Source organism: Eutrema salsugineum, unplaced genomic scaffold (assembly GCF_000478725.1).
Source record: "Eutrema salsugineum unplaced genomic scaffold, Eutsalg1_0 scaffold_10, whole genome shotgun sequence".
Taxonomy (NCBI): Eukaryota; Viridiplantae; Streptophyta; class Magnoliopsida; order Brassicales; family Brassicaceae; genus Eutrema; species Eutrema salsugineum.
Window position 1 is genome coordinate 10,821,698 of NW_006256908.1, and position 26,307 is coordinate 10,848,004.

Genomic DNA, 26,307 nt, shown 5'->3' on the forward strand with positions numbered 1-26,307 from the left:
AAATAAAACAGGCAAGCCTAATTCTACCACCTACATTTCTAGATTTTCTACTAAGTTTCTTTACCACCAACCCGCTGCCCCTTCAATTAATTATGACATTTAAAGACTTCAGCAATTAGATCCATCAAATAAAAACTTTTACCATGTGTGCACGAGTGTTCAAGGACTTTGACATACTTTGGGGTCAAGAATTAAATCCTAACTAAATTGTTCTTCTCGTTAAGATTACTTCACTGTTCCCTTACAGTAAATTCGTTATTTCAAAATCCTTATGCCCAACAGTTTTCGTACATTGGAACCTTCTTTTCCTTTTATAGTTAAAGGACAAGCCCCGTCTAGTGAGCTCAGGAGTCTCATCTATTTCTTTTGGTTACAATAACTACACGAAGATTTGGGGAGTGCAATATTTAATCTTTTTTTTTTTTGCCAATATTTAATCTTTTGACACCCAAAAAACGTTGCATATTTTAAGGGAATTCTTCTTTTTAGTAAATGCATTTCACAGTAAGTAAATGACCTGCACAAATTCCATGAACATTAACAAGTTGTTAACCGTCTATTAATAATACTTCCGTTTAATAATAAGTGTCGTTTTAGATTTCATTTTTTGTTTAAAAAAGAATGTTATTCTGCATTTTCAATGTAACTTTTTATCCTTATTTCCTGTTTTATCCTTCATTTAAAGATAATAGTTTCTGTAATTAAATGTTATAAAAATATATTAATTAGATGTATATTTGTATATTTTATTAATTTCTTAATCTATGTGAAATGTGTCAGAATGACACTTATTATGAAACGGAGGAAATACTAGTATATTTAACCTTTGAGGTGGTTAACACCCTTTATTTTATTTTATTTTGTCAAACTAACACCCTTAGTTTCCTTTCTATTTTATGACTTTCATTTATAGACAGAGGATAAAGTTGAATTTTTTCATTTGGCATTTGGTTCAAAGATAGCATAACAGATTAGAGTTATACTTTCGCTTATCGTGGTATAAGTCTGGTTCACCTATATGGTTTATTATCACTTTTGTAACAAACATTCTGGTCTATTTTTTTACTAAAACTTGTAGTTAAGTTTTTTTAGTTCTTAGTTCTTACATACTTGCGATAAAAACTGAGAGTGATTACATTTTTCAAATTCAAATAACACGAACAAACGAGACCAAACAACAAAAAATGAATAGAGCCCATAAATGCTGCACATGGTCAGTTAACCGCCCACATTTTTTTCATGTCATTAGTGCACTATTAGTGGGAGTTTGAGACTCAAAAGTCACCACTAATGCTTTTAATTAGATCTTAGATAAAGTTTGTCTCATTGACTTGATGTCAAAGTATAATAAATCATTAATTCGAAACAAATATAAGTTCACTATCGATCATGAAAGGATTCATTCAAATTACATAACAAAAAAATCAACAAAATCATCACAACAAACAACCATCAATAAGATCAAAACATGATAACTTTTGTTTTCAAAGCATTGAACACAATCAAATTTAAAAACAAGATGGTGAATTCCAAGATCATTTTGCCTCATCCTTTAGTTTTAAGAACGAGATGGCGAGTATAAATTTGGCAAGCTTCTACAGGTAGACATCACTAATATGGCCATTCACCCATGTAATGTTTACCTGAGGAAGCTTGCAAAACTTGTACTCGCCAATCTTGATCCTGTAACTAATATCGTGTTCAAAAAGGCAAAAGCCAAAACATTAAAAAGGTAAAAAGAATCTTAATATCAAGATCCTATTTTGTAACAACAACCGATATAAGAACAACAAGGGAAAAACCATTTAAATCAATCTAAGATCTTTACGACTAGATCCATGGCTAAGAACAGAACACAAAGCTCTCTTCATACTCCCCATTGATGAACTAAACCCTCTTTTATAACACAACGTTGACGTCGGAGACGACGACCCAATAGTCTCCTCCGCATCGTCGTCCTTAACGTACGATCTCGAGCAAGAAAGGTAACATTTTTTAGGACGATTCTCTGTTTTAGACCGAGGAGACGAGGAAGAGGAAGAAGAAGATGAAGACGTCGAAGAAGACCAAGAAAACGAAGGACGCGACACGTGATGCTTTCCGTTGAACAGAGTCTTCACGAATCGAGTTTGTTTCGCTCTAACTTTGCTCAGTTTGTTCCCGGAAGAAGAAGAGGAGGAGGAGTAATACGACGGAGGCGGCGTTAATGGCGGAAGACGAAACGATTCCGAGAAAAGAGAGTGTTTTGGAGTGCCTGGCCGTGTCTCCCATAGAAACGGCACGGAAGCTCCGCCGTAGTAATAGATTCTTGACGATGAATTGACCTGCGAGCTCTCTTTGACGATGACCTTCGAGGATCTGACTCTGTTTGTGTCGTCTTCTGATCTTTCTGACATTGTCTTTAAACTCCTTCTCTGAGTTATGTCTTGAGTCAGGTTTTATCAGAATTAAACTACCAAAACGGAAAAAAAAAAAGAAAGATGCGAGATCCGAAGACGACGAAGCTTCTTTCTGATATAAAAGAGAGGCAAAGGCGCAATCTATATTTGGAAAAGTGATGCTTTGTTAGTGTAAGAGAAGTTTGCGGAAGAATTAAAGGATCTCTCTTTGCATGGAGTGTGTAAGCAAGCACATGTCATGTGCTTATGTATTATTTTTTTTTTCTCCTTTTCTTTTTGTATTATCTGTATAACTTTTGGATTTTTCTATTTTTCTTTATAATTTCACATGGATGACCGTATGGCTTATATATATATATATATATATCAGTCGAAAATAATTGCAGAAGGCAAGAAATGGTTAGATAATAAATGAGTGGGGGCGATCTACTGTTCAATGTGTAGGCGACTTAAATGTTATTATTATTTACACCAATTGGGATTTCAAAAAATAGTTAATAAATTTTGTTGTAAAAAATATTCTATCCAAATAGGATGTTTGAAAACAAAAAAAATTAGTTGAACTTCATCCGCTCTTTTTTATATATATATTTTTTTTTACCTCCTCCGCTCTTTTTATATATATATTAATAAAGTTATTTTAATATATAATTTTTTTTTTGTAATTTCCTATTTTTGTGTTTTTACTTTTTAGTAAAATCATCATATTAAATTGGACGAAAGGAATAAAATACTCCTAATACGGTAGGATCTTAACTTCTTTCTACTACTGATTGAACTTAGAAATCAAGTGAACTCCTGTGGTAGCTACAAAATTTACAAGATAAATCGTTGGATCGTTGTCGCTATTAATTTCGTTGAAGATGCTATATAAACGTGTATGATCAATAGAGGAGGTGGCGAAGTGGATGAGTGTGGACCGTTGGATGTACAGTTGAGCTCCCGAATTTATGAAGAGGCGATGCGTTCGTGGTCCATTTTTCCGTACTGATATTTTGCTTCAATTCGATAGATAAATAAAGACAAAGTTAGTTAGAAAAATATAAGGCAAAGCTCCTCCTATTAATTATTTCATACCCACCTATATACATTACACGTATTGTATATTGTGTATATATATATATATATACACTCAAAAATCTATTTTTAAAAATGGTCTAGACAAGTGTGTAGACCAGTTCCAATACATTTTATCGGTTTTTATATTTTTTTTGCAGACTGCTAGGTTCAAGAGAACAATCGGTTAGATACTTAGATAGTGTAGGCTATCTTTGTCCGATATAACTTTTAAAGGTCGTACCAACTACCAAGACATCAAACCTCATCAAGACATCAAATGGTTCAAAGCTTTTTAAATATTGGTGTGCCATCTTTGTTTAAAGCAATAAATCGAAAGATACAAGAAATTATAATAGTTGATCATGATTTTTATCTGATATACAGTGAGATTTTTGGAGTATAACACAGATCGGTTTGAATATACGTGTCGATGTATTTATATTTAGAATCAAACCTTGGTTTAACGCATCACTGATACTCAAAATTTAATGCTTATTAATGTTTTTCTGACTTACTCTGTCAATATGTAAAAAGTATAATCAATCATATCAAACATAAATTATATACTCTGTCAGTTTGATGTAAACGCAGCTCGCATTTTCTGCAGCGATATCGGTCCTCATGGCCTTTTGCCTTGGCCACTTTTTTCGTGTGTTATGCGAGCGTGGTTGGCATGTGTGTATTAATCCGCCAATTAAAGGATTTTTTTTTTTTGGGTCCCAAACACTAATAATTCTTAAACTAATTTTTGTTTTAACCCCCATGTAAGTAATTAGTTTACAAATAAGATTGACGAAAAAGACCTTTACTCTGTTGCCACCAATGAGTTCGTACGTTGTAATGAGTTCGTTTCGACTTGATTGCAGCCATTAATCGTGGTTGACGTATGGTAAACTTTCATATCTCGATTTAGGATCAGACAAAATAAGATAATGGATGCAATGTTCCAATCCATTTACGGAAGTGACTCCACAACATAAATAAGAAATCATAACATTGAAAAAGATATGGTGGTTGTGATAATTATACGTACCAAAAAAATCAGTACAACAATTATTAAATCTGCTCTTTTTCTAGAGGATGTCCCTTTTTTTATATATTTATGTAATTTCATTGCTTCTATTCCAACATTATTCACCAATGATAATTAAAATGAAAATGATACTATTAGTGACATGATTCACCAAACTTACGCCAGTAAAATGAAAATGATACTGTTAGTGACATGATTTACTAAAAACAAACCGAAATTTAATTTTTCTTTTCTTCAAATAAGAACATGATTTACTAAAAAACTAAACTGAAAATAACATTATTTCTTTGAATAAGAGTAAAATTTTATTTGAGTATGGGCTTATATAAGGCCCATATGAATTTGACCGTCGGTAGCTAAAACGTCGTCGGTTAATTGATTGGTCCCTAACCCCAACTCTGCCTTTCCGTAAAGCTAGTGAAACTGCAATTCCCAATATCTTTTCCGTTTGCTCCGCAATCAACGGCCCAAATTGAGTAATCAGTCAACCATCTGATACAACAGATCTCACGTGAACCTGTTTACAAACACCGGTCAATCTAATCCACTACCCAATAGAAATTCGCCACGTTATCATCCCCTTAAGTCTCTATCTTTCTCACCGAGTGGTGTTGGTGTGACTCGCTAACGAGAAAAGCAAAATCATGGCGATTCGCTCCTTCAAAAAGCTCTTTTTCTTTTTACCCTCTCCCTTTTTCCTTTCTCTCTTTCTCTTTCTTTCTTTTGATTTGCTCTGTACAGTAACAATGATTACTGGAACGTGTTTCTTCTCTTTAAATCCCACAACAATCCATCGTCTCTCGGTTCTTTGTGGTGGTGGCGATGGCAGAAGAGGAGCATCAGAATCCTTTGGCTGACGAGATTCCGGGGATCCATGAGCTGAATTGTCAAACCGGGTCTGAGAATTTCGGGTTCTGCGTCGACCCGGCCGGTGTTTCTCATGTACCGGGGATAAGGAGAGTGGGTTTGAGAGCTGAGATCGATACTTCTCCGCCATTCGGGTCGGTTCAGGAGGCGGTGACCCGATTCGGTGGTCGTGGATATTGGGTTCCTTTAAAGCTCGAAGACAATTACGTAAGTTTTCTACTTTCTCCAGTTTCCTTCTAATAGCTCATCTCCAATGTTGGATCAGTTCAATTACAAAACACATTGATATGGATTGTATACTAAAAATTGATGCTTTGATGGTGACCATTGTTCTAGATTGAGGAGAAAATTTCATGATTGCTGTGCAAGTATGTAAATTTAAGTAAAATGTCATGAATTCTGTGCAATTGAGTAGCATTTCATCAGTGAAATGGAGTGGAATTTCATAATTGAGGTGAAACTGAGTAGGTTAGTTCTACCCCTGAGATCATCATCATTGTGTGTCTACGCACGCACTGAGATTGGTTCCATAACAAGGATGCTGGTTTTGTATAATTTTTGAAGATTTGATTGTATAATGTCTGTGATTACTGTTTATGAAGTTGGATTAGGAGTTGATATTTATATATGTTGGTTTTGTTAATTGTTCAGAATGGTGTGGGAGAATTTGACATAAAGAGAATGGAAGAGCATGCGGCGGAGCTTGAGAAGGATCTGATAGTGAAAGAGCTGGAAACTTTGGATGTACTAGAAGCGCTTGGATCAACAAAAAGGATCGTTGAAGATCTGAAGCGGCAGCTTCATCAAGAATCCCTGAGATCAGCTGAACATCTGAGTTCAGACATCAAAGAGATGAACGATGAGCATTGCAATCACAATCCCATGTCATCTCCTGATCTGATCTTATTGGAACTGAAGCAAGCCAAGATGAATCTTGGTAAAACCATGGATGATCTTGTGACGATCCAATCCTCTGTTGAATCTCTGAATAAGAAAATGAAAGAAGAGAGAGATTTCCTTGAGAAGACACGAGCGAAGCTAACATATGCGTTTGGTGGAGCGGTGTCTCTAGCTGAGGAGCTGAGCCGGGTTAATATAAAACCACAGGTTCCAGATGAAGGACAGAGATTCATTACGAACAACCCACCAAAGGAACAGGTAAAAATGGTTGCTGAAACCGATGAAATGGGTTTAAACCAGCAGAACAAGAACTCTCTGAAAACTGCAGAGATGAGATTGGTTGCTGCTAGAAAAATGGAAGAAGCTGCAAGAGCAGCGGAAGCACTTGCGATTGCTGAAATAACAATGCTATCATCATCCAACGGTGAAAGCGAGGATGATCAGGAATTTTGCTTTCCAGAGCCTCCAAGATCTCCCTTAACACCGAGAGGGCTAAGGAATGACAATGATTTCTCCACCAATAACAGTTCAAGAAGAGGAATTTTGAAGAAGCTTGAGGAAGCTACCGAAGGAGTTAAACAAAGTAAACAAGCTTTGGAAGCTGCGTTGAACCGAGTAGAGATTGCTAATGTGAAGCAACTTGCAGCTGAGAATGCTTTCCGCGGGTGGACAAAAGACTCATCGAAAGGCGATTACTTTACACCTTTGAATCAAACCCGACGTTCGTTTTTCAGCCATATGAACAAGCAGCATGAACCACTTGACAATCTCCCAAAGCCTGTGTTAAAGTCTAATGTCTCAATGCGTGATGTTCTAAGGCGTAAGCAAGTTCCAAAGGAAGATGTTGTTGTTCCCGAAAGGCAGAGCCTTGAAGGGCAAATCCCGAGGCGAAATGCGAATTTGAGTCAGATGTTGAAGGAATTGAAGCAAGATATAAAGTTTTCTTCACGGGCCGAGAAAGAGGAGGTACATGAGGAGAAACAGTTTGTAACGCATAGGAGAAAGTTTGGTTTCATACACATTACGCTTCCAATGCAGAAACAGAGTAAGAAAAAATCCAGCCTTTAACGAAACAAGACCTTTCACTATGTTTCTATTCTCATCCTTATTGTTTTTGTTTGTAATAGGTTTTTGATTGGTTATCATTTGGTTTGATGTGGTGTGATTGGTTTTCCTGTCTTTGTATTTGTTTTCAAGAGAATAAATATACAATTAGTCTTTAAATAAAGCATAATGCTCTGAAACAACCGTAGCAGAATATGATACTGATTATTGACTAGTGTAGCTTATCTTCATATATAGTGAACATACTGTATAAACTATAAAGCAAATCAAACCGAACCAAATTTAACCAAAGGTTTATAGCCCAAAATTCGTTTAACCTTAATAATCAAAATTTAAATCGGACACATATTAGTTAATTTTCAAAAAAGAATTACACCTTTTAATGACATGGCACACATTTGCTGACTAGGCAATGCTGAGTCAACGTCAGCAGATCTCTTATCATCTATATTTTCTATCTTCTTCTCCTAATCTTCTTTGTCTGCGTTGAAGAGAAGAAGATGCTAAGATCCCAAAGCAGAGTATAACAATTACACCTCGCCAAAGAAGCCAGCCTTCAGATTTTCTGGGCGATCGGAAAAATGTCAATCCTTCAACTCTCTAGTTCTTCTCTTTCTTCTTCTACTATTCTCTCCATCTCTCCCAGAAAATCTCTCTCGTCTCCCAAGTCTTCTCGGATAGTTCGTTGTTCCGTCGAGGGTAATTGTTTCTAACCCTTCAAATTCTTCATTTTTGATGCAATTTTGGTGAATTTCTATCTGGGTATCTGGAGAACTACGAAATATCCACAAAAGTTCTCTCATTTCGGCAACTGGTAATCGAATTGGGTCATCCTTGTAATACTTGAATTGATTGTTTTGGTTACTCGATTCAGCATTTAATAATGACCTTCAATGGTAATCCGAAGAAATTTTCAGATTTTCGTTTACCAATAACCTCTGTGGTAGAAGTTAGGATTTGCGAGTTTGCTCATCATAAGATGATACAGTAGTCCCTGTTACAACTATATGATCTTTTTCGTGCTTCTTATAAGTAAAGTATATTGCTTGATTCAATAATTGGAATGTTTCTATATGATTCTCATTGATTTTCCCTAAATTGACTAAGAATATGGATGTGCAAAAGCTTATTTTGGATGGTGTTATTAGTAGCCTCCTAATCTTGTGCTTCGTGTGTAGGAACTATTGTTACTGAGAGAAAAGTATCGGCAACCACCGAGCCTCTTCTTCTGAGAGCTGTCAAAGGTGAAGTTGTTGATAGACCTCCGGTTTGGCTTATGAGGCAAGCCGGGAGGTACATGAAGGCAAGCAATTTTACATTTTAAGTTGCTTACAAACTCACAATGTGGTTATTATTTTTCTTTCGAATTTGTGTGACCTGAGTGTTGGTTAATATAATGTGCAGAGTTATCAAACTCTCTGTGAGAAATATCCTTCTTTCCGGGATAGATCAGAAAATGCTGATCTTGTGGTGGAAATTTCTTTGCAACCGTGGAAGGTGTTCAAGCCAGATGGAGTAAGTTCTTCTTCTTCTTCTTCTTTAATCCATTTACTTTGGAGATCTCGTAAATCGCTGACATGTCTGTTATTTAAAATGTATGAAAAGGTGATTTTGTTCTCAGACATCCTCACTCCTCTGTCTGGAATGAACATACCTTTCGACATTGTTAAAGGAAAAGGTCCTATCATCTTCAACCCGCCGCAATCAGCTGCTGATGTGGATCAAGTTAGAGAATTCATACCAGAGGAATCTGTTCCATATGTTGGAGAAGCACTCAAAAGATTAAGAACTGAGGTAATAATAGTGATTATCAAAGCAACAAATGCTCTTAAGCTCTTAATCTGAAGAATTTGCTTTGTTTCAGGTGGGCAACGAAGCTGCTGTTCTGGGTTTTGTTGGAGCTCCATTTACTCTTTCTTCGTATGTTATTGAAGGTGGCTCATCTAAGAACTTCACACAGATAAAAAGATTAGCTTTTTCTCAACCCAAGGTGGATTAAATACTAACCTTAAACTCGACAGTTTGGTAAAAAAATATCAGATGCTGAAAGTTTTGTCTTTCTTCTTCTCAGGTTCTACATGCTTTACTCCAGAAGTTCACAACCTCGATGATCACTTACATACGCTACCAAGCGGATAGTGGAGCTCAAGCTGTGCAAATATTTGATTCTTGGGCAACCGAGCTTAGCCCTGTGGATTTTGAGGAGTTTAGCTTGCCTTATCTTAAACAGATTGTGGAGGCTGTGAAACAAACTCACCCGAACCTACCTCTAATATTGTACGCGAGTGGATCAGGAGGCTTGCTAGAGAGACTGGCTCGAACAGGTGTGGATGTGGTGAGCTTGGACTGGACTGTGGACATGGCTGAAGGAAGGGACCGGCTAGGAAGAAACATAGCGGTTCAAGGAAACGTGGACCCGGGAGTTCTGTTCGGTTCGAAAGAGTTTATCACAAGCCGGATTCATGATACTGTGAAGAAAGCTGGGAGAGAGAAACACATTCTCAATCTAGGGCATGGTATTAAAGTTGGAACCCCTGAAGAGAACGTTGCACACTTCTTTGAAGTTGCTCAAGGGATTAGATATTAGAGAAAGAGCGAGAAGAGAAAAACGAGACAAGATTATGCTCTGTTCTTCGCTTCGGCTTCAATCTTTTTCCTATTTGATTTGAGATGTGTAATTTTAGGTTTTTCTATAGTAGATTTGTTTGTATTTTCTTATCTTCTACTCGGCTCCACAATTTGATTTTTATATGATATAAGATTTTGAAAACCGTGTTATATTAAGTAAACTTACCTGAATATTTTACCTCAATATTACTAAAAATATCTGATATGCTAACACATTGAAATACTTCTAATAGATTATTATAATTCTGATTAATATAAGTAAAATAAACCATAATATATGTGAGATTTTTTTATTATTTGATTTTTATATGATAAGATTTTGAAAACCGTGTTATTTAAGTAAACTTACCTGAATATTTTACCTGGATATTAAGACTAAATATATTTCATAAATATAAGTGAGATTTTAGAATGCAAAATAAGTTTGGATAACAATAGATAATAGATAACGTGTGAGAGTTAATTTCGGTTTTGTGTTTTCTTGGAATTTTTTTTTTTTTTGGAAAAACCAGTCGGGTAATAAATAAATTTCGATTTGGGTTTATATTTTGGTTCAATTCGGTTTTTCGGTTATGATACTATTTTGCCCACACTTATATGTTGTTTGTGATATATATTGTTATTCACATCGTTGTAGATAGTCATATATTGAACTAAGATTAAGGATAAGATTAATGCATATCCATAATTTGTGAATCTGGCCCTTGATATAAACTTTTTGATGATTTAGTTAAAACGCTTAATGATCAATCATCAAACTAATTAATATATTTGAAAAAAGGAAAAGTAACATGAAAAAACCAAAACAAAATTAGTATAACTAATTTCACAAAGCGTTTGGATTTTGATCAGCTCTAGAAAATATACAATTCATTCTTACATTATCCATTATATAACTAATTGACCATAATTTTATCTGTATATACCAATGATTAATCAAAAGTTTTCCTACGTAAAAAAGAAAGTGTGAAACAAAAATATCTCCTCCTAATCATCTACGAAAGAGGACTGAGCGTGGCCACCACCGACTAACCAAGATATAAATAGAGAGCAACGTTGAACAAACAGCTCGTTAATTTTCTGTAAACCAAACGTAAAAGAGAGAGAGAGATATTATATCCGTAGACAAAAGTTCAACACCATCTATGGAGGAGACTCAGAATGATCGTGGAGTTGGTTTTCGGTTTCGTCCAACAGATCTGGGGTTGGTGAGGTTACATCTTCGCAACATGGTAGTCCATGGGAAGAGCGGTTGCATAACAACTTTGGATGTGTACAAGGACGAGCCATGGCTTCTTGATCACGTAAACAACGATCTCTTCTACGAAAACCAATGGTACTACTTTGTTCCGAGACCTAACTTAGGAGGCAAGAAACCGAAGCGGACCGTACCAGGAAGAGGAGAAAGTGAAGGAGGCACATGGAGAAGCGTTACTTCGAAAAAGGAGATCGATGACGATAACAAGAAGGTGGAGGGTTACATGCAGGGTTTCGTGTACACCAAGCAAGTGAACGGAATTCCAGTGGGCACTAATTGGCTCATGACCGAATATTCCCTTCATAATGATGTTCACGACGACTTGGTCTTGTGTTGGATCCGATACAATACCGACAAGAAGCCCAAACCTGAAGTCGGTGATCAGGCGCCTCGTTTAAGAAACAACGTCTTACCGAACCAAGTGAGAGAAAAAGAAGAAGAAGAAGAAGAAGAAGATGATTTAACCGGTTTCGCTAATGGAATTGAGGATATGTTGCTAGAGGGAGAACATGGTGACGTCACTCATGAGCAACAACAGCAGCAAGATCCACCGATTCTTCTTCAAGGTCATGATTCAGGGTTCGAGACACAGAGCAACGATCAAAATCAGTGGGATGATTTTGGCTTCGATGGCTCGGAGAATTTGATGATAGACGTTGGTGAACTCATGGCTGTGGAAGGTGACGTCACTTATCAACAAAAACAACACGAAGCGCAATTTTAAATACCTCAAGTGATTCCTCAAGCTCAAGATCCAAGAAGACTTGTGGCCGTGCTCACGTTAAAATATTAGAAACATGGGCGTATGGCATCAAGTTTTTGAGAGAAACTTAGCAACCTTTTCTTTGCAAGATTTACACAAACATATTAATTTGTCTTTAATATTGTAATTTATTTTTAGTAGGCTCATTAATATTGGTTATTAGGATATTAGGATAAACAATTGCAATATTAGGATAAACAGTTACTTGAGTTTATTCTTATTGTAATTTGTCTTTTTCAATATTCACCTTTTGAACTATAATAGATAGTTGTTTCAGAATAGTTATAAGTTATAAGTTATAACCTTTTTATAGTCCCAAGCCTGGTCAACCAGGACAGCCCCCTCGTCCTGCTGGAGCTGGACGGCTGGATCTGGAGCTGTACCACGTGTCTGAAGCCTGCTCCTTTTTTTTTAAAAGGATTTTGTTTCCTTATGTTTGATTCAGAATGTACTCCCTCTGTTTCCAGTTGTTACATGTTTTTGATATTTCACAATGTTAAGAAAGTATTTACTTACTATTACAACTCTGTCCTTGTTTTTATTAGTTAATACTTGTAGTTTTCTACAATAAGATCGAAACCAGACTCTTCTGGTTTATTACATATATACATCCCAAAAAACATTACAAAAATTAACAGAGGTCTTACATTACTATATTCAAAGTTTTACATCTAGAAAATATAGGTTTAATTACATTGTGTTCAGTTCAACATAATTTATACAAAGTAACAAGAAAGAGCTAATATTATGTAAACTTAATGATAGATTGATAGACTAACTCATTATTACATTTTTATAACTTCAAAACTACCAACTCATTAAAGAAACTCGGGAATCAAATCATTCCGACAAGAAAAATCGCTAAGTCATAAGACCATCTTGGATACTTTTGCCATTGGTTTGCAATGAAAGAATCTTTGCATTACTCAAATTGTGTTTTTTCTTTTCTTTTCCAGAATCTCAATTGCTTTGATATTTTTCTCAACAGATGATTGACATTATACAAAAAAAAACAACTCTATATGAAAAAAAGATGTTCGTTTCTGATAATCTTAACAAAGAGCTTCAATCTAGCTACTAAAGTCTTGCTTCTTTGCTTTGGTCTTCTTCAAGAATCTCCTCAACTCCACAACACTAGTCCAATCTCTTTTCTCGCCATGAACTCTACGCAGAACATTATATAAGCCTCTCTCTTCTCAGCCTCGAGATTCACTCTCATCCGAATTTTCTCGCTGAGACGAGAGAAAACCAAACACTTGCTTTAGATTCCCTCTAGATGGTCTGGCCTTTACAACGTATTTGCATATAAATATTAGCATCCGTCGCATCTCCATTTTTGTAATACTCTTTTCTTCAAAAGATTTTCCACCATCAAAGGCCCCTAAAAATGATTCAAAATTTCTCAGCATCATGATATAAAATTATAAACCAATAGATCCAAGTGTTTTAGATTTCTGTGTTTCATGGTTAAGAACACAATTATGGTTTAGTCTAAGTATTGTGGAACCGGAAAAACCGAAAAAGTACAAAATGCCATTAATTACCTTCTTCGTTGAATAATGATATCAAGATGGCCAAACATACACATACGCTGATATCTTCCCCTATTATATCACGATTACAATATATGATTAAACCACCATAATTAGGTACAACCTACAATCATGTTTCAACTTACAACATTCGTAAAACTTACCATCCTGACAACAAACTAAGAGCTTCTTATCCATCCTAAGCTTCTGCTTAGCAAAATTAACCGCGGAAGGAAGATTCTTTAATATGGAAAATCTATCAAACTTTGAACCCTGAAAAAAAAACATACACATTTTAATAATTATTTTTTTTGAAATAAAACTGTGTATCCTATCCCGTGACAAGAGTTTTGTTACTTTTTTTCCCTTAATGGTATACCTTCATAGGTAGATGCAAATGCTCTTCATGATAAGATAGAGGGACTGAGATCGGATTTTGATCGCAATTTATTATGCAGTCGATAGATGTCGCCTTACCAACTAGATCACACCCAAAAAAAAAAGATAAAAAGATTTGATGAGAGGCTGAAGTTATTAACAAAGCTTAATTAATGCAGAGGAAAATTAAACTCACCAACTTGTGATGACCCAACAGCAAGATTAGTTGAAGCCAACCAAGATACTAAGCTTTCTTCATCGACATTCTTCATCCCAACTTTAGGTTTTGGTACACTAAGAGATAAGATTTCATCACTCTTTGCGCCACCATAAGATTTTGATGAGCATTTGACAACAACCTGAGGAGCTTCCTGACCCCTCTGTGCTCTGTACACTCTTTCATTCTCAACAATCTCCGCAACTTTCTGGTTACACAAGCCAGGTCCCGAGTCAATAAGATCGTCAACATGTGTCCAGAAAACACTCGGAGATAAACCTCTAGCCCAGCTCTCTTCATCATCACCAGCTCCTGGGATATAACTCCAGCTAAACTCTGAATTGGTTCTGTGCTCAACTTCACCAGAAGCAGAAGCTGAGACAAGGATGAGAGGTGTGAAATCCCATGAATCATGCTCAGGTACTTCATTCAACCATATGACTGTTTTCTGCGAAACCCAAAGAGGGCGTAAAGGTTTCCTCAAACATGAAGCCAGAGAAGCTATATCAGCTCCACTCTCGTCTAACTGTCTTGTCCATTCATCTAGTCGAGCTTCAATAGAGGCCTTCTCAGTTTTTGAAACCCATAGTGGAAGATGTAACGAACAATCCCATTTATCAAACACTTGCCTTATGTTACCACCATCATGATCATCACTAGTCAAACCCTATCAAGAAAAAAAAACAGAGAAGAAGAAAAGATTGTAAATATCAAGAATGATTCCTCAAAAGATTAAAGAAAAACCAGTTCTTTAACCAAGTTTCTTCCTCTTGGTAATATAAAAAATTTGAACAATGTAGTAATCTAGACACTGGACATCACATTGTGTAACTCACTGCATCAGTGTTACATAATCTCTTCAAGTGATTAAATATTGATCGGTTCAATACACATGACCATATGGGTATTGTTTTAGACATGCTATCCGGAAACCTCTTTCCTTTCCGAGTAGAATCAATAATGATACAACCTCCTTTTTCTCCTATCCATCGGAAAAAAACAAAAGTGAATAATAAAAAAGAAGCATAAGGATATGTTTCTTGATGGATCATATATATACCAGCGAGAAGAGGAAGATGGAGATTGAGCCGAGAAGTGTTGAAGGACAAGTTGTTGGTATGGCCATCGGTGGATTTGAAGTAGCAAGTGGCGTCGAATCTAGGCGAATACCAGAGACCACAACGAAGGTTGGCGAGAAGAGGAAGTTTCGGCCATAGCTGCGAGATCTCATCGACGAAGATGGAGTCTTGGTAGATTGATCGGAGAGCGTTGTAGAGGCTATTGTCTCTTCGCTTTATTCTCCTCGCAGCTCTGTATATACTATCTCTTGTTGTCCTTGGCTCTTTCTCGTTTTCCGCCATTGTTTTACACCAAGAAACACACCTGCTTCTGAAATTCTGTGAAAAAGTTTATATTGGTACTTGATATAAATATCTGGAAAAAAAAAAAGTAGAGAAACATAAATTCACCTCTGACACAGGAATCTAATCTAAGAAAACCGAAAGTACAACAGGTACTTGCGGTTTTAAGATAGAGAGATCACAAAATAAGTGAAAATTGAAAAAAAGAAGTACGAATTGCAGAGGAAAAGCGGCGCAGCAAAATGATGGAACAGAGGAAGACGATGGGATAGGTTTAACAAACCACAACTGTTTTGGTTTTCTTGGATTTTTTTTATTTTTTTTAAGAAAAAACAGTCGGTTTAAATAAATTTCGGTTTGGTTTTATTTTTTGGTTCAGTTTGGTTTTTGGTTATGATACTATTTTCCCCACTCTTATGTTGTTTGTGATATATATTGTGGTATATTCACATCGTTGTAGATAGTCATTGAACTAAGATTAAGGATAAGATTTATCCATATCCATAATTTGTGAATCTGGCCCTTTACATAATTTTTTTGAGGATTTAGTAAAAACGTTTAATGATCAATCAAACTAATTAATATATTTGAAAAAAGGAAAAGTAACATGAAAAAACCAAAACAAAATTAGTATAACTAATTTCACAAAGCGTTTGGATTTTGATCAGCTCTAGAAAATATACAATTCATTCTTACATTATCCATTATATAACTAATTGACCATAATTTTATCTGTATATACCAATGATTAATCAAAAGTTTTCCTACGTAAAAAAGAAAGTGTGAAACAAAAATATCTCCTCCTAATTATCTACGAAAGAGGACTGAGCGTGGCCACCACCGACTAACCAAGATATAAATAGAGAGCAACGTTGAACAAACAGCTCGTTAATTTTCTGTAAACCAAACGTAAAAGAGAGAGAGAGATATTATATCCGTAGACAAAAGTTCAACACCATCTATGGAGGAGACTCAGAATGATCGTGGAGTTGGTTTTCGGTTTCGTCCAACAGATCTGGGGTTGGTGAGGTTACATCTTCGCAACATGGTAGTCCATGGGAAGAGCGGTTGCATAACAACTTTGGATGTGTACAAGGACGAGCCATGGCTTCTTGATCACGTAAACAACGATCTCTTCTACGAAAACCAATGGTACTACTTTGTTCCGAGACCTAACTTAGGAGGCAAGAAACCGAAGCGGACCGTACCAGGAAGAGGAGAAAGTGAAGGAGGCACATGGAGAAGCGTTACTTCGAAAAAGGAGATCGATGACGATAACAAGAAGGTGGAGGGTTACATGCAGGGTTTCGTGTACACCAAGCAAGTGAACGGAATTCCAGTGGGCACTAATTGGCTCATGACCGAATATTCCCTTCATAATGATGTTCACGACGACTTGGTCTTGTGTTGGATCCGATACAATACCGACAAGAAGCCCAAACCTGAAGTCGGTGATCAGGCGCCTCGTTTGAGAAACAACGTCCAAGTGCGAGAAGATGAAGAAGCTGATTTAACCGGTTTCGCTAATGTACTTGAGGATATGTTGGTAGAGGGAGAAGAGCATGGTGACATCACTCAGCAACAACAACAACAAGGTCATGATTCAGGGTACGAGACGCCGATGATGACGACGAAACAGAGCGACAACAACAACATAACGATGACGACACAGAGCGACGACAACAACAACATGACGATGACGACACAGAGCAACGATAACAACAACATGAATCAGTGGGATGATTTTGGCTTCGATGGCTACGATAACAACATGAATCAGTGGGATGATTTTGACTTCGATGGCTCGGAGAATTTGATGTTAAATGTCGATGAGCTCATGGCTGTGGAAGGTGACGTCAGTTGCAATTTCAAATGATGGAACAGAGGAAGACGATGGGATAGGTTTACCAAACCACAACTGTTTTGGTTTTCTTGGATTTTTTTTTTTTAACAGTCGGTTTATAAATAAGTTTCGATTTGGGTTTATATTTTGGTTCAGTTTGGTTTTTGGTTATGACACTATTTTGCCCACTCTTATGTTATTTGTGATATATTGGTCATTCACATCGTTCTAGATAGTCATTGAACTAAGATTAAGAATAAGATCAATGCATATCCATAATTTATGAATCTGGTCCTTGAGATAAACTTTTTGAGGATTTCATTAAAACGTTTAATGCTCATCAAACTAATACAATTGTCTCATGTGGCCACCATCATGATCATCAGTAGTCAATTCTTATTCAAATAAACAAAGAAGAAGAGATTGTAAGATACGAAAGAATGTAATGAAAAACCAGTTCTTTAACTAAGTTTCTTCCTCTTGGCAATATAAAAAATTTGAACAATGTAGTAATCCAGAGTTCCAGACGATGGACATCATATTGTGTAACTCACTGCATCAGTGTTACATAATCTCTTCAAGTGATTAAATATTGAGCGGTTCAATACACATGACCATATTAAGGAATAAGATTAATGCATATCAATAATTTGTGAATCTGGTCCTTCACATAGAATTTTGAGGATTTAATTTAAACGCTTAATGATATCAATCAAACTAATATATTTTTGAAAAAAGAAACGTAACATGAAAAAACAAAAACAAAAATTAGTATAATTAGCTTCACTAAGCGTTTTGGGTTTTTATCTCTTCTATGAACTATACGTTTATTGACCGTGATTTTATTTGTATACCGATAATTATTCAAAAAATTATCATGTTATACGTTTACGTGAAAATTTATAAAATCAAGGCTGGAGTCTCTGATCCGCTTCTTTTGCTGGAAACCATGTTTAATGGTATCTGGTGAGAAACACAAAATGAGCTTGAGATTTGGCTATCTTAATGATGCCATAGGCCTTTGATCGAGGGAACATTTTGTATCATATTACCAGAATTACTGAGAGTATTCTTATGTGCTTTGTTTTGCCTCTATCGTAATATGTTCATGAACGTTGCTGATAGGATTGCTTCTCTTAAATTGTTATATGGTTTTTTCTATTGATACAAATTCCATGGATATTGTGCTAAGGTTGTGATGTATGAATATTGGACTTGTTGCGTATTCTTACAAACAAATATATCATTCCGGTGATTGCTTTGCTAGTATTGTATTCAGTAAGGATTGTATTCAATAAGGATTGTATTCAGTTGTTATCTTTGTGTAAACTCTCATCTTATTTGACTGCATTTGCTTTGTAGTTGACAGTATGTCTCACAGAAAGTTTGAGCACCCAAGACACGGTTCTTTGGGTTTCCTGACCCAAATTTGTATACGTTTATTGACCGTGATTTTATATGTACAAGGACGAGCCATGGCTTCTTTTTTTTTTTTGTTCGAAAGAGCCATGGCTTCTTGATCACGTAAACAACGATCTCTTCTACGAAAACCAATGGTACTACTTTGTTCCGAGACCTAAAATAGGAGGCAAGAAACCGAAGCGGACCGTACCAGGAAGAGGAGAAATTGAAGGCGGCACATGGAGAAGCGTTACTTCGAAAAAGGAGATCGTCAACAAAAAAAACCAAGAAGGTGGGTTACATTCAGGGTTTCGTGTACACCAAGCAAGTGAACGGAAATCCAGTGAGCACTAATTGGCTCATGACCGAATTTTCCCTTCATAATAGTGCTCACGACAACTTGGTCTTGTGTAAGATCCGATACAATACCGACAAGAAGCTCAAACCTGAAGTCGGTGATCAGGCGCCTCGTTTAAGAAACAACGTCCAAGTGCGAGAAGATGAAGAAGTTGATTTAACCGGTTTCGCTAATGTACTTGAGGATATGTTGGTAGAGGGAGAAGAACATGGTGACGTCACTCAGCAACAACAACAGCAAGATCCACCGATTTTTCCTCCTCTTCATCAAGGTCATGATTCAGGGTCCGAGACGCCGATGATGACACAGAGCAACGACAACAACAACATGACGATGTGGACACAGAGCAACGACAACAACAACATGAACCAGTGGGATGATTTTGACTTCGATGGCTTGGAGAATTTGATGTTAGACGTAGATGAACTCATTGCTGTGGAAGGTGACGTACAGAGCCATGCTGACGCTATAATATAAGAAACATAGGCGTATGGTCTATATTTTTTTAGAAAAACTTAGGAACCTTTTCTTTACAAGATTTACATATACATAATTTTTTAGTTTTTTAATTTATTTTTAGTAGGTTCAATATTATTGGTTAGCATTTCTTCAAGTGAAAATAAGAATGAAGAGAATCTCCTTGAAAGAAAAAATAAATAAAACAAAATAAAATATTATAATATTAGGATAAACAGTTTCTTGAATTTATTATTGTGGTAGTTTGTCTTTTTTAACGTTCACCAAATTCATTAAGTTTTGATATTTGTATTTCTTATCTTTTGCTTAATTTTATTTCATTTTTAATCATTTCTATTAAGATTTTATCCTAAATTATAACTAAAATATTATAAAATTATGTGTAAGTTTATAGGTGTCACCGAACAACATAAGAAACTAAGAAATATTAGGTTTTAAAACTAAGTTCTTGTTTGTACTTTTTAAAATTATTATTAATTTTTTGTGGACATTTATACCTTTAATGTATTTAATACATTTTATTTTTTTATTGATATGTTTTTTTTAATATGATGGAAAATTTGAACATTCCAACAAATTCTCATCATTAGAATTCTCTAAAATAGATTGAAAATACTAACATTTAAGATTTAAAAAAACTATTTTATTGTCATCGGCTCTGGTCAGTATTTACCTAAGCAAGACTCTGGTAACGTAGATATATTCACCTCTGAGTTGTGATCTCTGGAAAAACAGGGGTTCCATTTGCTCCAGGTCTCCTATCGATTTGGAAATCTTCATCTTTAGTTTATTGAATCTTGTCTGGCTCGATTGCTGTTGCTTCCTTTCTCAAAGGTCTTATGTTTGATCTTTTTGGTTTGATCTTTTTGGTTTTCCTTTTTACCCGTGCTAGGTAATGTATTTTTTATTTATCTATATAACCGTTTGATTAGTGCTGTGTATTGTTATTTTTTCTTAATCTTAATGAAAACCCCTTAAAAAAATATTCACCTCTGACACTGGAATCTAATTTCAGTAAACCGGAAGTACAAAAAGTACTTGCGGTTTTAAGATAGAGATGATAAAATCAGTAAAAAACAAAAAAAAAGTTTACAAATTGCAGAGGAAATGCGGCGCAGCAAAACGCCGGAACAGAGGAATACGATGGGATAGGTTTTTGAAAAAACAGTCGGTTTATATATAAATTTCGGTTTGGTTTATATTTTGGTTCAGTTTGGTTCTTGGTTATGATACTATTTTGCCCACTCTAATATTGTTTGTGATATATTTGTCATTTACCTTCGTTCTAAATACGTAGTCATTCAACTAAGATTAAGGATAAGATTAATGCATATCCATAATTTGTGAATCTGGTCCTTTAGATAAACTTTTTGAGGATTTTCATTAAAACGCTTTATGTTCATCGAAATAATATATTTAAAAAAGAAAAAGTAACATGATAGAAACAGAAACAAAAATTCGTATAATTAATTTCCCAAATCGGGCTTTGATCTCTTCTAGGAACTAGTTTATTTGACCGTGATTTTATTTGTATACCGATAATTATTTTCCTACGTAAAAAGGAAAATGTGAAAAACAAAAAGAAAAGTAATATATTTGAGGATTTAGTTAAAACGCTTAATGATCAATCAAACTAAATAATATATTTTTTTATCAAAAAAAAAAAAAACTAAATAATATATTTGGAAAAAAGGAAAAGTAGCATGAAAAAACAAAAACAAAATTAGTATAGTTAATCATACAAAGCGTTTGGGTTTTGATCTCCTCTAGGAAATATACGATTCACTCTTACATTATCCATGTATATAATTAACTGACCGTGATTTTATCTGTATACCAAAGTTTTCCTACGTAAAAATGAAAGTATGAAACAAAAAATAAGGAAAAAGTGTGTCCTCCTAATCATATACGAAAGAGAAGTGAGCTTGGCCACCACCGACTAACGAAGATATAAATAGAGAGCAACGTTGAACAAACAGCTCATTAATTTTCTGTGAACAAAACGTAAAAGAGAGAGAGAGAAAGAGAGAGATATTATAATGGGAGAACCTTCGTATGTGGATGAATCTTTGCTGAAAACTATCCGTGTTCTTGGCAAAGGAGCTTATGGCTCCGTCTCTTTGATGGTGCATCCCCGCGACGGACTTTACGCGAAGAAGACATCTTCCATTCAATTTAAGGAGAATCTTGAAAAGGAGCTTAGGGTCATGCTTCGCTTTCGCAACCATCCTCGCATCGTCCAAGCCTCAAGCGATCACGTTCACTTAGTAACCGAACATCCAAGTTGCTACATCTACATGGAGTACGCCTGCGAAGGGACTCTCGACAAGTTCATCTCTGGTTTCCGTGGGAAACCACTTCCTGAGTTTATGATCCAAAGCGCCGTTCGTATGATCCTACAAGGACTCGAGGCTCTTCACTCCAATGGCTACGTCCACTGCGACATCAAGCCAGCAAACGTCCTCATCTTCCCTTCCGAAACTCCTGGAGAGCCATGGGATCTCAAGCTATGTGACTTCGGTTCATGCAAGGAACCAAATACCGATCCTGCCCCTCTCGATGGTTGCACGGTTGTCAACATGGCACCAGAGTCTTTTAAATTTGGGCCAAAGGGTCAGATCGAGGCGTGTTTTGACATATGGGGTTTAGGGTGTATCGCTTATGAGATGTTTGGAGGTAGACCCCAGCAGGAGTTTCTGGAAGATTACTACGAGTGGAATCTGACTGAAGAAGTCTCTCCCGTGGCTAAGGACTTTTTGAGTCTGTGCCATGCAATTCCATCACGCAGGCCCACCGTGGCTCAGCTCTTGAACCATCCTTTCGTCACACAAAGCCTCGATGCTCCATCGCCAATGCCTGACTACATTACAATAAGAAGATTGGCCAACGCTTCCAGAATCCCTCCGGTGATCAAATAGATCGATGTAAAGTCAATAAATGAGTTTTTAGTCATGGCGGCTTTTTAGGGTTTTAGTATTTTAGGGTCATATAGTTGAGGTTTGTAGCGTGGCTTGTTGGTCAAGTAAGAAACCATTTACCAGTTTCTACTTAGGTTTTTCATTAATGTGCTAAGTTTCAGGAACGTACTACTGAATCAGCTTGCTCTTCCTTTTCATTTATTTTTTTGTTAATGGGTGATTTTAATGTTCAGATGCTCTAACTTTAATGATTTTGGTGAATTTCTGATGTGTCTGTGATGGCTTCGTTTTCTCGTAATGTTAGCCGAATCAAATCTGCCTTTACCAATTTCTATCTCCTTAAATGATTTAGAAGATTTTTTAATCGAAAAAGGTCCAAATCAATTAAAAGCTGAATACATTCTTTTTAATCATAGCTCAGTGGATAGAAACAATTGTTCTTCTTAATCATAGCTCACGGAGTTACAATTTCCAAACAATCTCGAAACCATAATCTATCATCATCGTTTCTTTAACCTAGAGGAGGCGGTTTTACTTGAGCCTTTCCTTTCTAAGTCTTTCAAGTTCCAACACCATTTGCCAGTGCTCTAGTGAAAGCGTAGTCTCACCATAGCTCACAGACATCATGCGAGCCATTGTCAACAATCTGCACAACAGCGAAACAAAGTTGAGAATTTTCCCATATTTGATGAGAATAAACCTTAAGGAAGGCTTTAGTACCTGCTCAGGTCTTGGCTGCCTAAACTACGATCCGTTTGCCTTGCTGCAACCAAATCATTCTCCACTACCTGCAATAAAAATTTGCAGAATTTAGACTCAAAAGTCGGATAACAATGGCTTTCTTTAAAAACACAAGATACTAAAACTATTGTCATAGAGAATACTTGTTGCAAGTCTTGCCCAATGGAATGAGATAACGATTTGCAAGTAGCTAAGTAGCATCTCCAAGCTTCTGCTGTTTCTGGTGTGATGACTTCCAATGAGTTCAATTGGGAAGGTTGAAAAGGTAGAACCAAATCGGCAGGCATTATGTTTGATTTCCCCTCAGAGAATATGAGCATTTGAACGTCAGTGGCCATTTCCATTTTATAATATTGGAAATCATACTCCACCTGAAATAGCAGAAAGATTCCATATTCATATTCTGGATCTGATTAGAGTGATGAATAATGACATTGCTTTACCTTCTGACATTCCAAGAGGTTTTTGAGCAGCTTTGCATTCTCAACTCCAACAGAGTTCAAGGTGCCTGGTTGCAACTCTGTTTCGTCCAATATCAAGTGTGTACCATCAGCAATTTGTAGAACTCCAGGCACCAATCTTGGGTCATTAACAACAGCTTATCAAAGGTCTCTCAAGAGAATATTTCAAAACACTTGTTAAGAATGTAGAGATGGATTTCTTACCTGTTGATGCTATAGTCTTTCTTGGGACCGAGGGAGGCAGTGTTCAGATACTCAATAGTAAGTGGTATAGATTGTGTGAATGGCAGGAGGCTTTTGAGTGCATAGCTGAGCTTGGTGCCGAAGATAGACATGCTTTCTTTATTAAGGTGTATGAGATTCAGTGAGAGCTTCCCGACAGCAACATTATCGACTCTTCCATGCACCTACAAAGGAACACAACATGTGAAACTTACAAGGGATTAGCAGAAAGAGCTGACAAGAAAGAATAGGTGATCCACTTTAACTAGTTACCTTCGACAGTAGATGCAATAATAAGAACTGTGCCGCAATGTGATCATTCCCAAGTAGACCGGTAAGGTACTTCATCAAACTCTCTCTTATCTCTCTGAATATTTGGGGAGATTTGGGCTGCCATATATAGAAAAGTAACCAAAGATTATGAAAACAATGCAAGACTGAGACTTAGCTACAATGTTTTGACTGATGGTACTTGCCTCTGTTAACAAGGAAGAACCATGCAGGAAATGTTGCGTTTCAAGCTTCCTGTGGACAAGACAATGGAGGCGTGGAACCTTTCCGGAGGGCATCTGAACAGATTCAGCTTCAGAAAGATCATCAGAGTTTTCATCATCCACATCCATCATAGCGTTTGGATCGAAAGTCAACACTCCAACGAATTCAACCACATCATTTAGCTTCAATTCAGACTCTGGAGAATCATAAATCTGCGTAGCCGCATATGAAATTTGTCAAAAAAACTACTTTTCTCAGCTTAGATACATGTTAACGGGTAATGAAATGAAAAAAGTGCCAAATATTTACCTTCACAAGACAAGGTAGAGAATCTGTACTTGTAGCAGGCGGAATAGCAGAACATAGTGGAACACCATTAGTCCCGAGAACCTGAGATTCTGAAGCTGATGAAGTAGCTTCCCCTGCTTTCTGATATACATATAAATGTCGAAATAGTCAGAAATGTATCATCTAAGTGCCAGTAACGGTAAGAAAATGATCTCTAATTTGCGGGTTTTTCCACAAGTTATACGAATTTGTACATTGAATAAAGACTACGAGACCAAATACTCACCATTCTCTTGAAAGGAGAGCCGTTAAGCCCAGCTTCTGCATTCTGCAATAGTGGATTAAATAAGTTATTGACCAACAATTCCAACAGATATTGCTGCGTCAAAAATCAGTACTGTATAAAGCAAAGAAGAGAAACAAAGTTACGTTTAAATCCATGGAATCAGTCATTTCTTCATCCCCCCTTACACGCTTTTCCCTGTTTTGGCCATCTAGATTTAAAAACCGGTTCTTCAGCTCTTCAGAAGAACATTCAGTCCATTGGTTTTGTCCGGGGACCTACATTGCAATCAAGTGATATTATGTTTAGACATCCATGATTATGAACAACAACAAAAATAAAGATCAGCGTTAGAGTAAAAACATACCGGAACACAGTATAGTAATCGACGCTCCCAAACTTGCATTTCAGAGGAAGAACCCTCAGGAGACTCGGAAACATCACTGTACTTATTGGTTTTCCATGTTGAACCATCCTTAACAAAAAAAAAACAGTTATTGACAAAATAAATCTTAATCGCCTCGTTAGTAGATACAATCATACAAATCATCAAAAGCTATGTGAATCTATATATATATATATATATATATATATATATACCTTGTAAGCACCAGCATAGAATTCATTTCCGAGCATGTCCTGTATCATTCCACGAAACCGGACCAGAGTCTTGGGCTGTATCCACTTGATACTAGACGAGTCAAGAATTGGAACCTACAGTAGACAAAAAAAAAGTATTGGTTAATTAAGAAAAAACTAATTATTAAAAACAGATCCTTTGAAACTCCAATTAACCGGTCTGTAGATAGACTACAACCTCAAAGAAGCTGATCTACTCAGAACACAACCAAATAACAGGAAAGATTCTAGCTTTTGATTTTGATTACAAACAAAATTACTGATAATCGCTAATTGGGTAATAAACAAATCAACCACTCCATAAATTTCCCTAAACCCAAAACGGAAAAAAGGCAAACGACCTCGTAAGGGAATAAGAGTTAATAGAGTAAAATAAACAAAAACCTGAGAGATTGCAGATTCGTCGGAGAAGTAGTGACGGAATAAATCGACGACGCCCCAGTCTTTTCCGACGGACGACGATGGATCGTAGCCCGAAGACAGAGCATTTACGAAGGAGAATCGGACGGCTCCCAAAGGATTAGTCAAACAATCGTACGCTGGTCCTCCCATATCTCCCGATCTCAACGAATCTTTTGCAAAGTTCTATGAGCGAATCAGTAAAGGATAGTGATGAAAACTGAGTCTGCTCATAGGGCATGTCCAGTCTATAGTTGGGCCTTTCCCGCCATATCTGCTAGATCTTTCCCGCCATGATTATGCCCATACTCCAAATACAAAA

The 26,307-nt window shown here is 36.3% G+C and overlaps 8 protein-coding genes across 11 annotated transcripts; 5 read left to right on the plus strand and 3 right to left on the minus strand.

Moving 5' to 3' along the window:
* Positions 1–1,382: 1,382 nt before the first annotated feature.
* Positions 1,383–2,713, minus strand: LOC18026704 (uncharacterized protein DDB_G0271670). The gene has a single exon (XM_006411248.2). It carries the CDS (start codon positions 2,394–2,396, stop codon positions 1,806–1,808), a length of 591 nt encoding a protein of 196 aa, XP_006411311.1. The 5' UTR covers positions 2,397–2,713; the 3' UTR covers positions 1,383–1,805.
* Positions 2,714–5,142: 2,429 nt separating this feature from the next.
* Positions 5,143–7,486, plus strand: LOC18026705 (WEB family protein At2g40480). Its single transcript, XM_006411249.2, has 2 exons — positions 5,143–5,565; positions 6,010–7,486. Exons 1-2 carry the CDS (start codon positions 5,314–5,316, stop codon positions 7,324–7,326), a joined length of 1,569 nt encoding a protein of 522 aa, XP_006411312.1. The 5' UTR covers positions 5,143–5,313; the 3' UTR covers positions 7,327–7,486.
* Positions 7,487–7,802: 316 nt separating this feature from the next.
* On the plus strand, positions 7,803–10,093 carry LOC18026706 (uroporphyrinogen decarboxylase 2, chloroplastic). Its single transcript, XM_006411250.2, has 6 exons — positions 7,803–8,022; positions 8,502–8,626; positions 8,728–8,838; positions 8,929–9,117; positions 9,188–9,313; positions 9,395–10,093. The coding sequence occupies exons 1-6, from the start codon at positions 7,905–7,907 to the stop codon at positions 9,908–9,910; spliced, it is 1,185 nt and encodes a 394-aa protein (XP_006411313.1). The 5' UTR covers positions 7,803–7,904; the 3' UTR covers positions 9,911–10,093.
* A 1,003-nt stretch (positions 10,094–11,096) lies between these two features.
* LOC18026707 (NAC domain-containing protein 6) lies at positions 11,097–11,933 on the plus strand. Its single transcript, XM_006411251.1, has one exon. It carries the CDS (start codon positions 11,097–11,099, stop codon positions 11,931–11,933), a length of 837 nt encoding a protein of 278 aa, XP_006411314.1.
* Positions 11,934–12,897: 964 nt separating this feature from the next.
* LOC18026708 (uncharacterized protein C3F10.06c) lies at positions 12,898–15,724 on the minus strand. 4 transcript variants are annotated; one of them, XM_024148458.1, is made up of 8 exons: positions 15,569–15,724; positions 15,160–15,482; positions 14,936–15,081; positions 14,079–14,766; positions 13,884–13,984; positions 13,669–13,777; positions 13,517–13,576; positions 12,898–13,353 (listed from the first exon to the last, which is right to left on the minus strand). In XM_024148458.1, exons 2-8 carry the CDS (start codon positions 15,458–15,460, stop codon positions 13,169–13,171), a joined length of 1,590 nt encoding a protein of 529 aa, XP_024004226.1. In that variant the 5' UTR covers positions 15,461–15,482; positions 15,569–15,724; the 3' UTR covers positions 12,898–13,168. The 4 variants fall into 4 exon arrangements, with proteins under 4 accessions (XP_024004226.1, XP_024004225.1, XP_024004224.1 ...); XM_024148457.1 differs by having other exon boundaries at positions 15,160–15,488; XM_024148456.1 differs by having other exon boundaries at positions 15,160–15,496.
* Positions 15,725–16,421: 697 nt separating this feature from the next.
* LOC18026709 (NAC domain-containing protein 6) lies at positions 16,422–17,336 on the plus strand. Its single transcript, XM_024148407.1, has one exon. The coding sequence runs from the start codon at positions 16,422–16,424 to the stop codon at positions 17,334–17,336; it is 915 nt and encodes a 304-aa protein (XP_024004175.1).
* A 4,242-nt stretch (positions 17,337–21,578) lies between these two features.
* Positions 21,579–22,457, plus strand: LOC18026711 (mitogen-activated protein kinase kinase kinase 5). Its single transcript, XM_006411255.1, has one exon. The coding sequence runs from the start codon at positions 21,579–21,581 to the stop codon at positions 22,455–22,457; it is 879 nt and encodes a 292-aa protein (XP_006411318.1).
* Positions 22,458–22,841: 384 nt separating this feature from the next.
* On the minus strand, positions 22,842–26,244 carry LOC18026712 (mini-chromosome maintenance complex-binding protein). Its single transcript, XM_006411256.2, has 13 exons — positions 25,971–26,244; positions 25,548–25,661; positions 25,315–25,422; positions 25,094–25,225; positions 24,951–24,992; positions 24,686–24,805; positions 24,358–24,588; positions 24,155–24,271; positions 23,864–24,066; positions 23,642–23,777; positions 23,342–23,569; positions 23,178–23,245; positions 22,842–23,103 (listed from the first exon to the last, which is right to left on the minus strand). Exons 1-13 carry the CDS (start codon positions 26,136–26,138, stop codon positions 22,989–22,991), a joined length of 1,782 nt encoding a protein of 593 aa, XP_006411319.1. The 5' UTR covers positions 26,139–26,244; the 3' UTR covers positions 22,842–22,988.
* Positions 26,245–26,307: the final 63 nt, after the last annotated feature.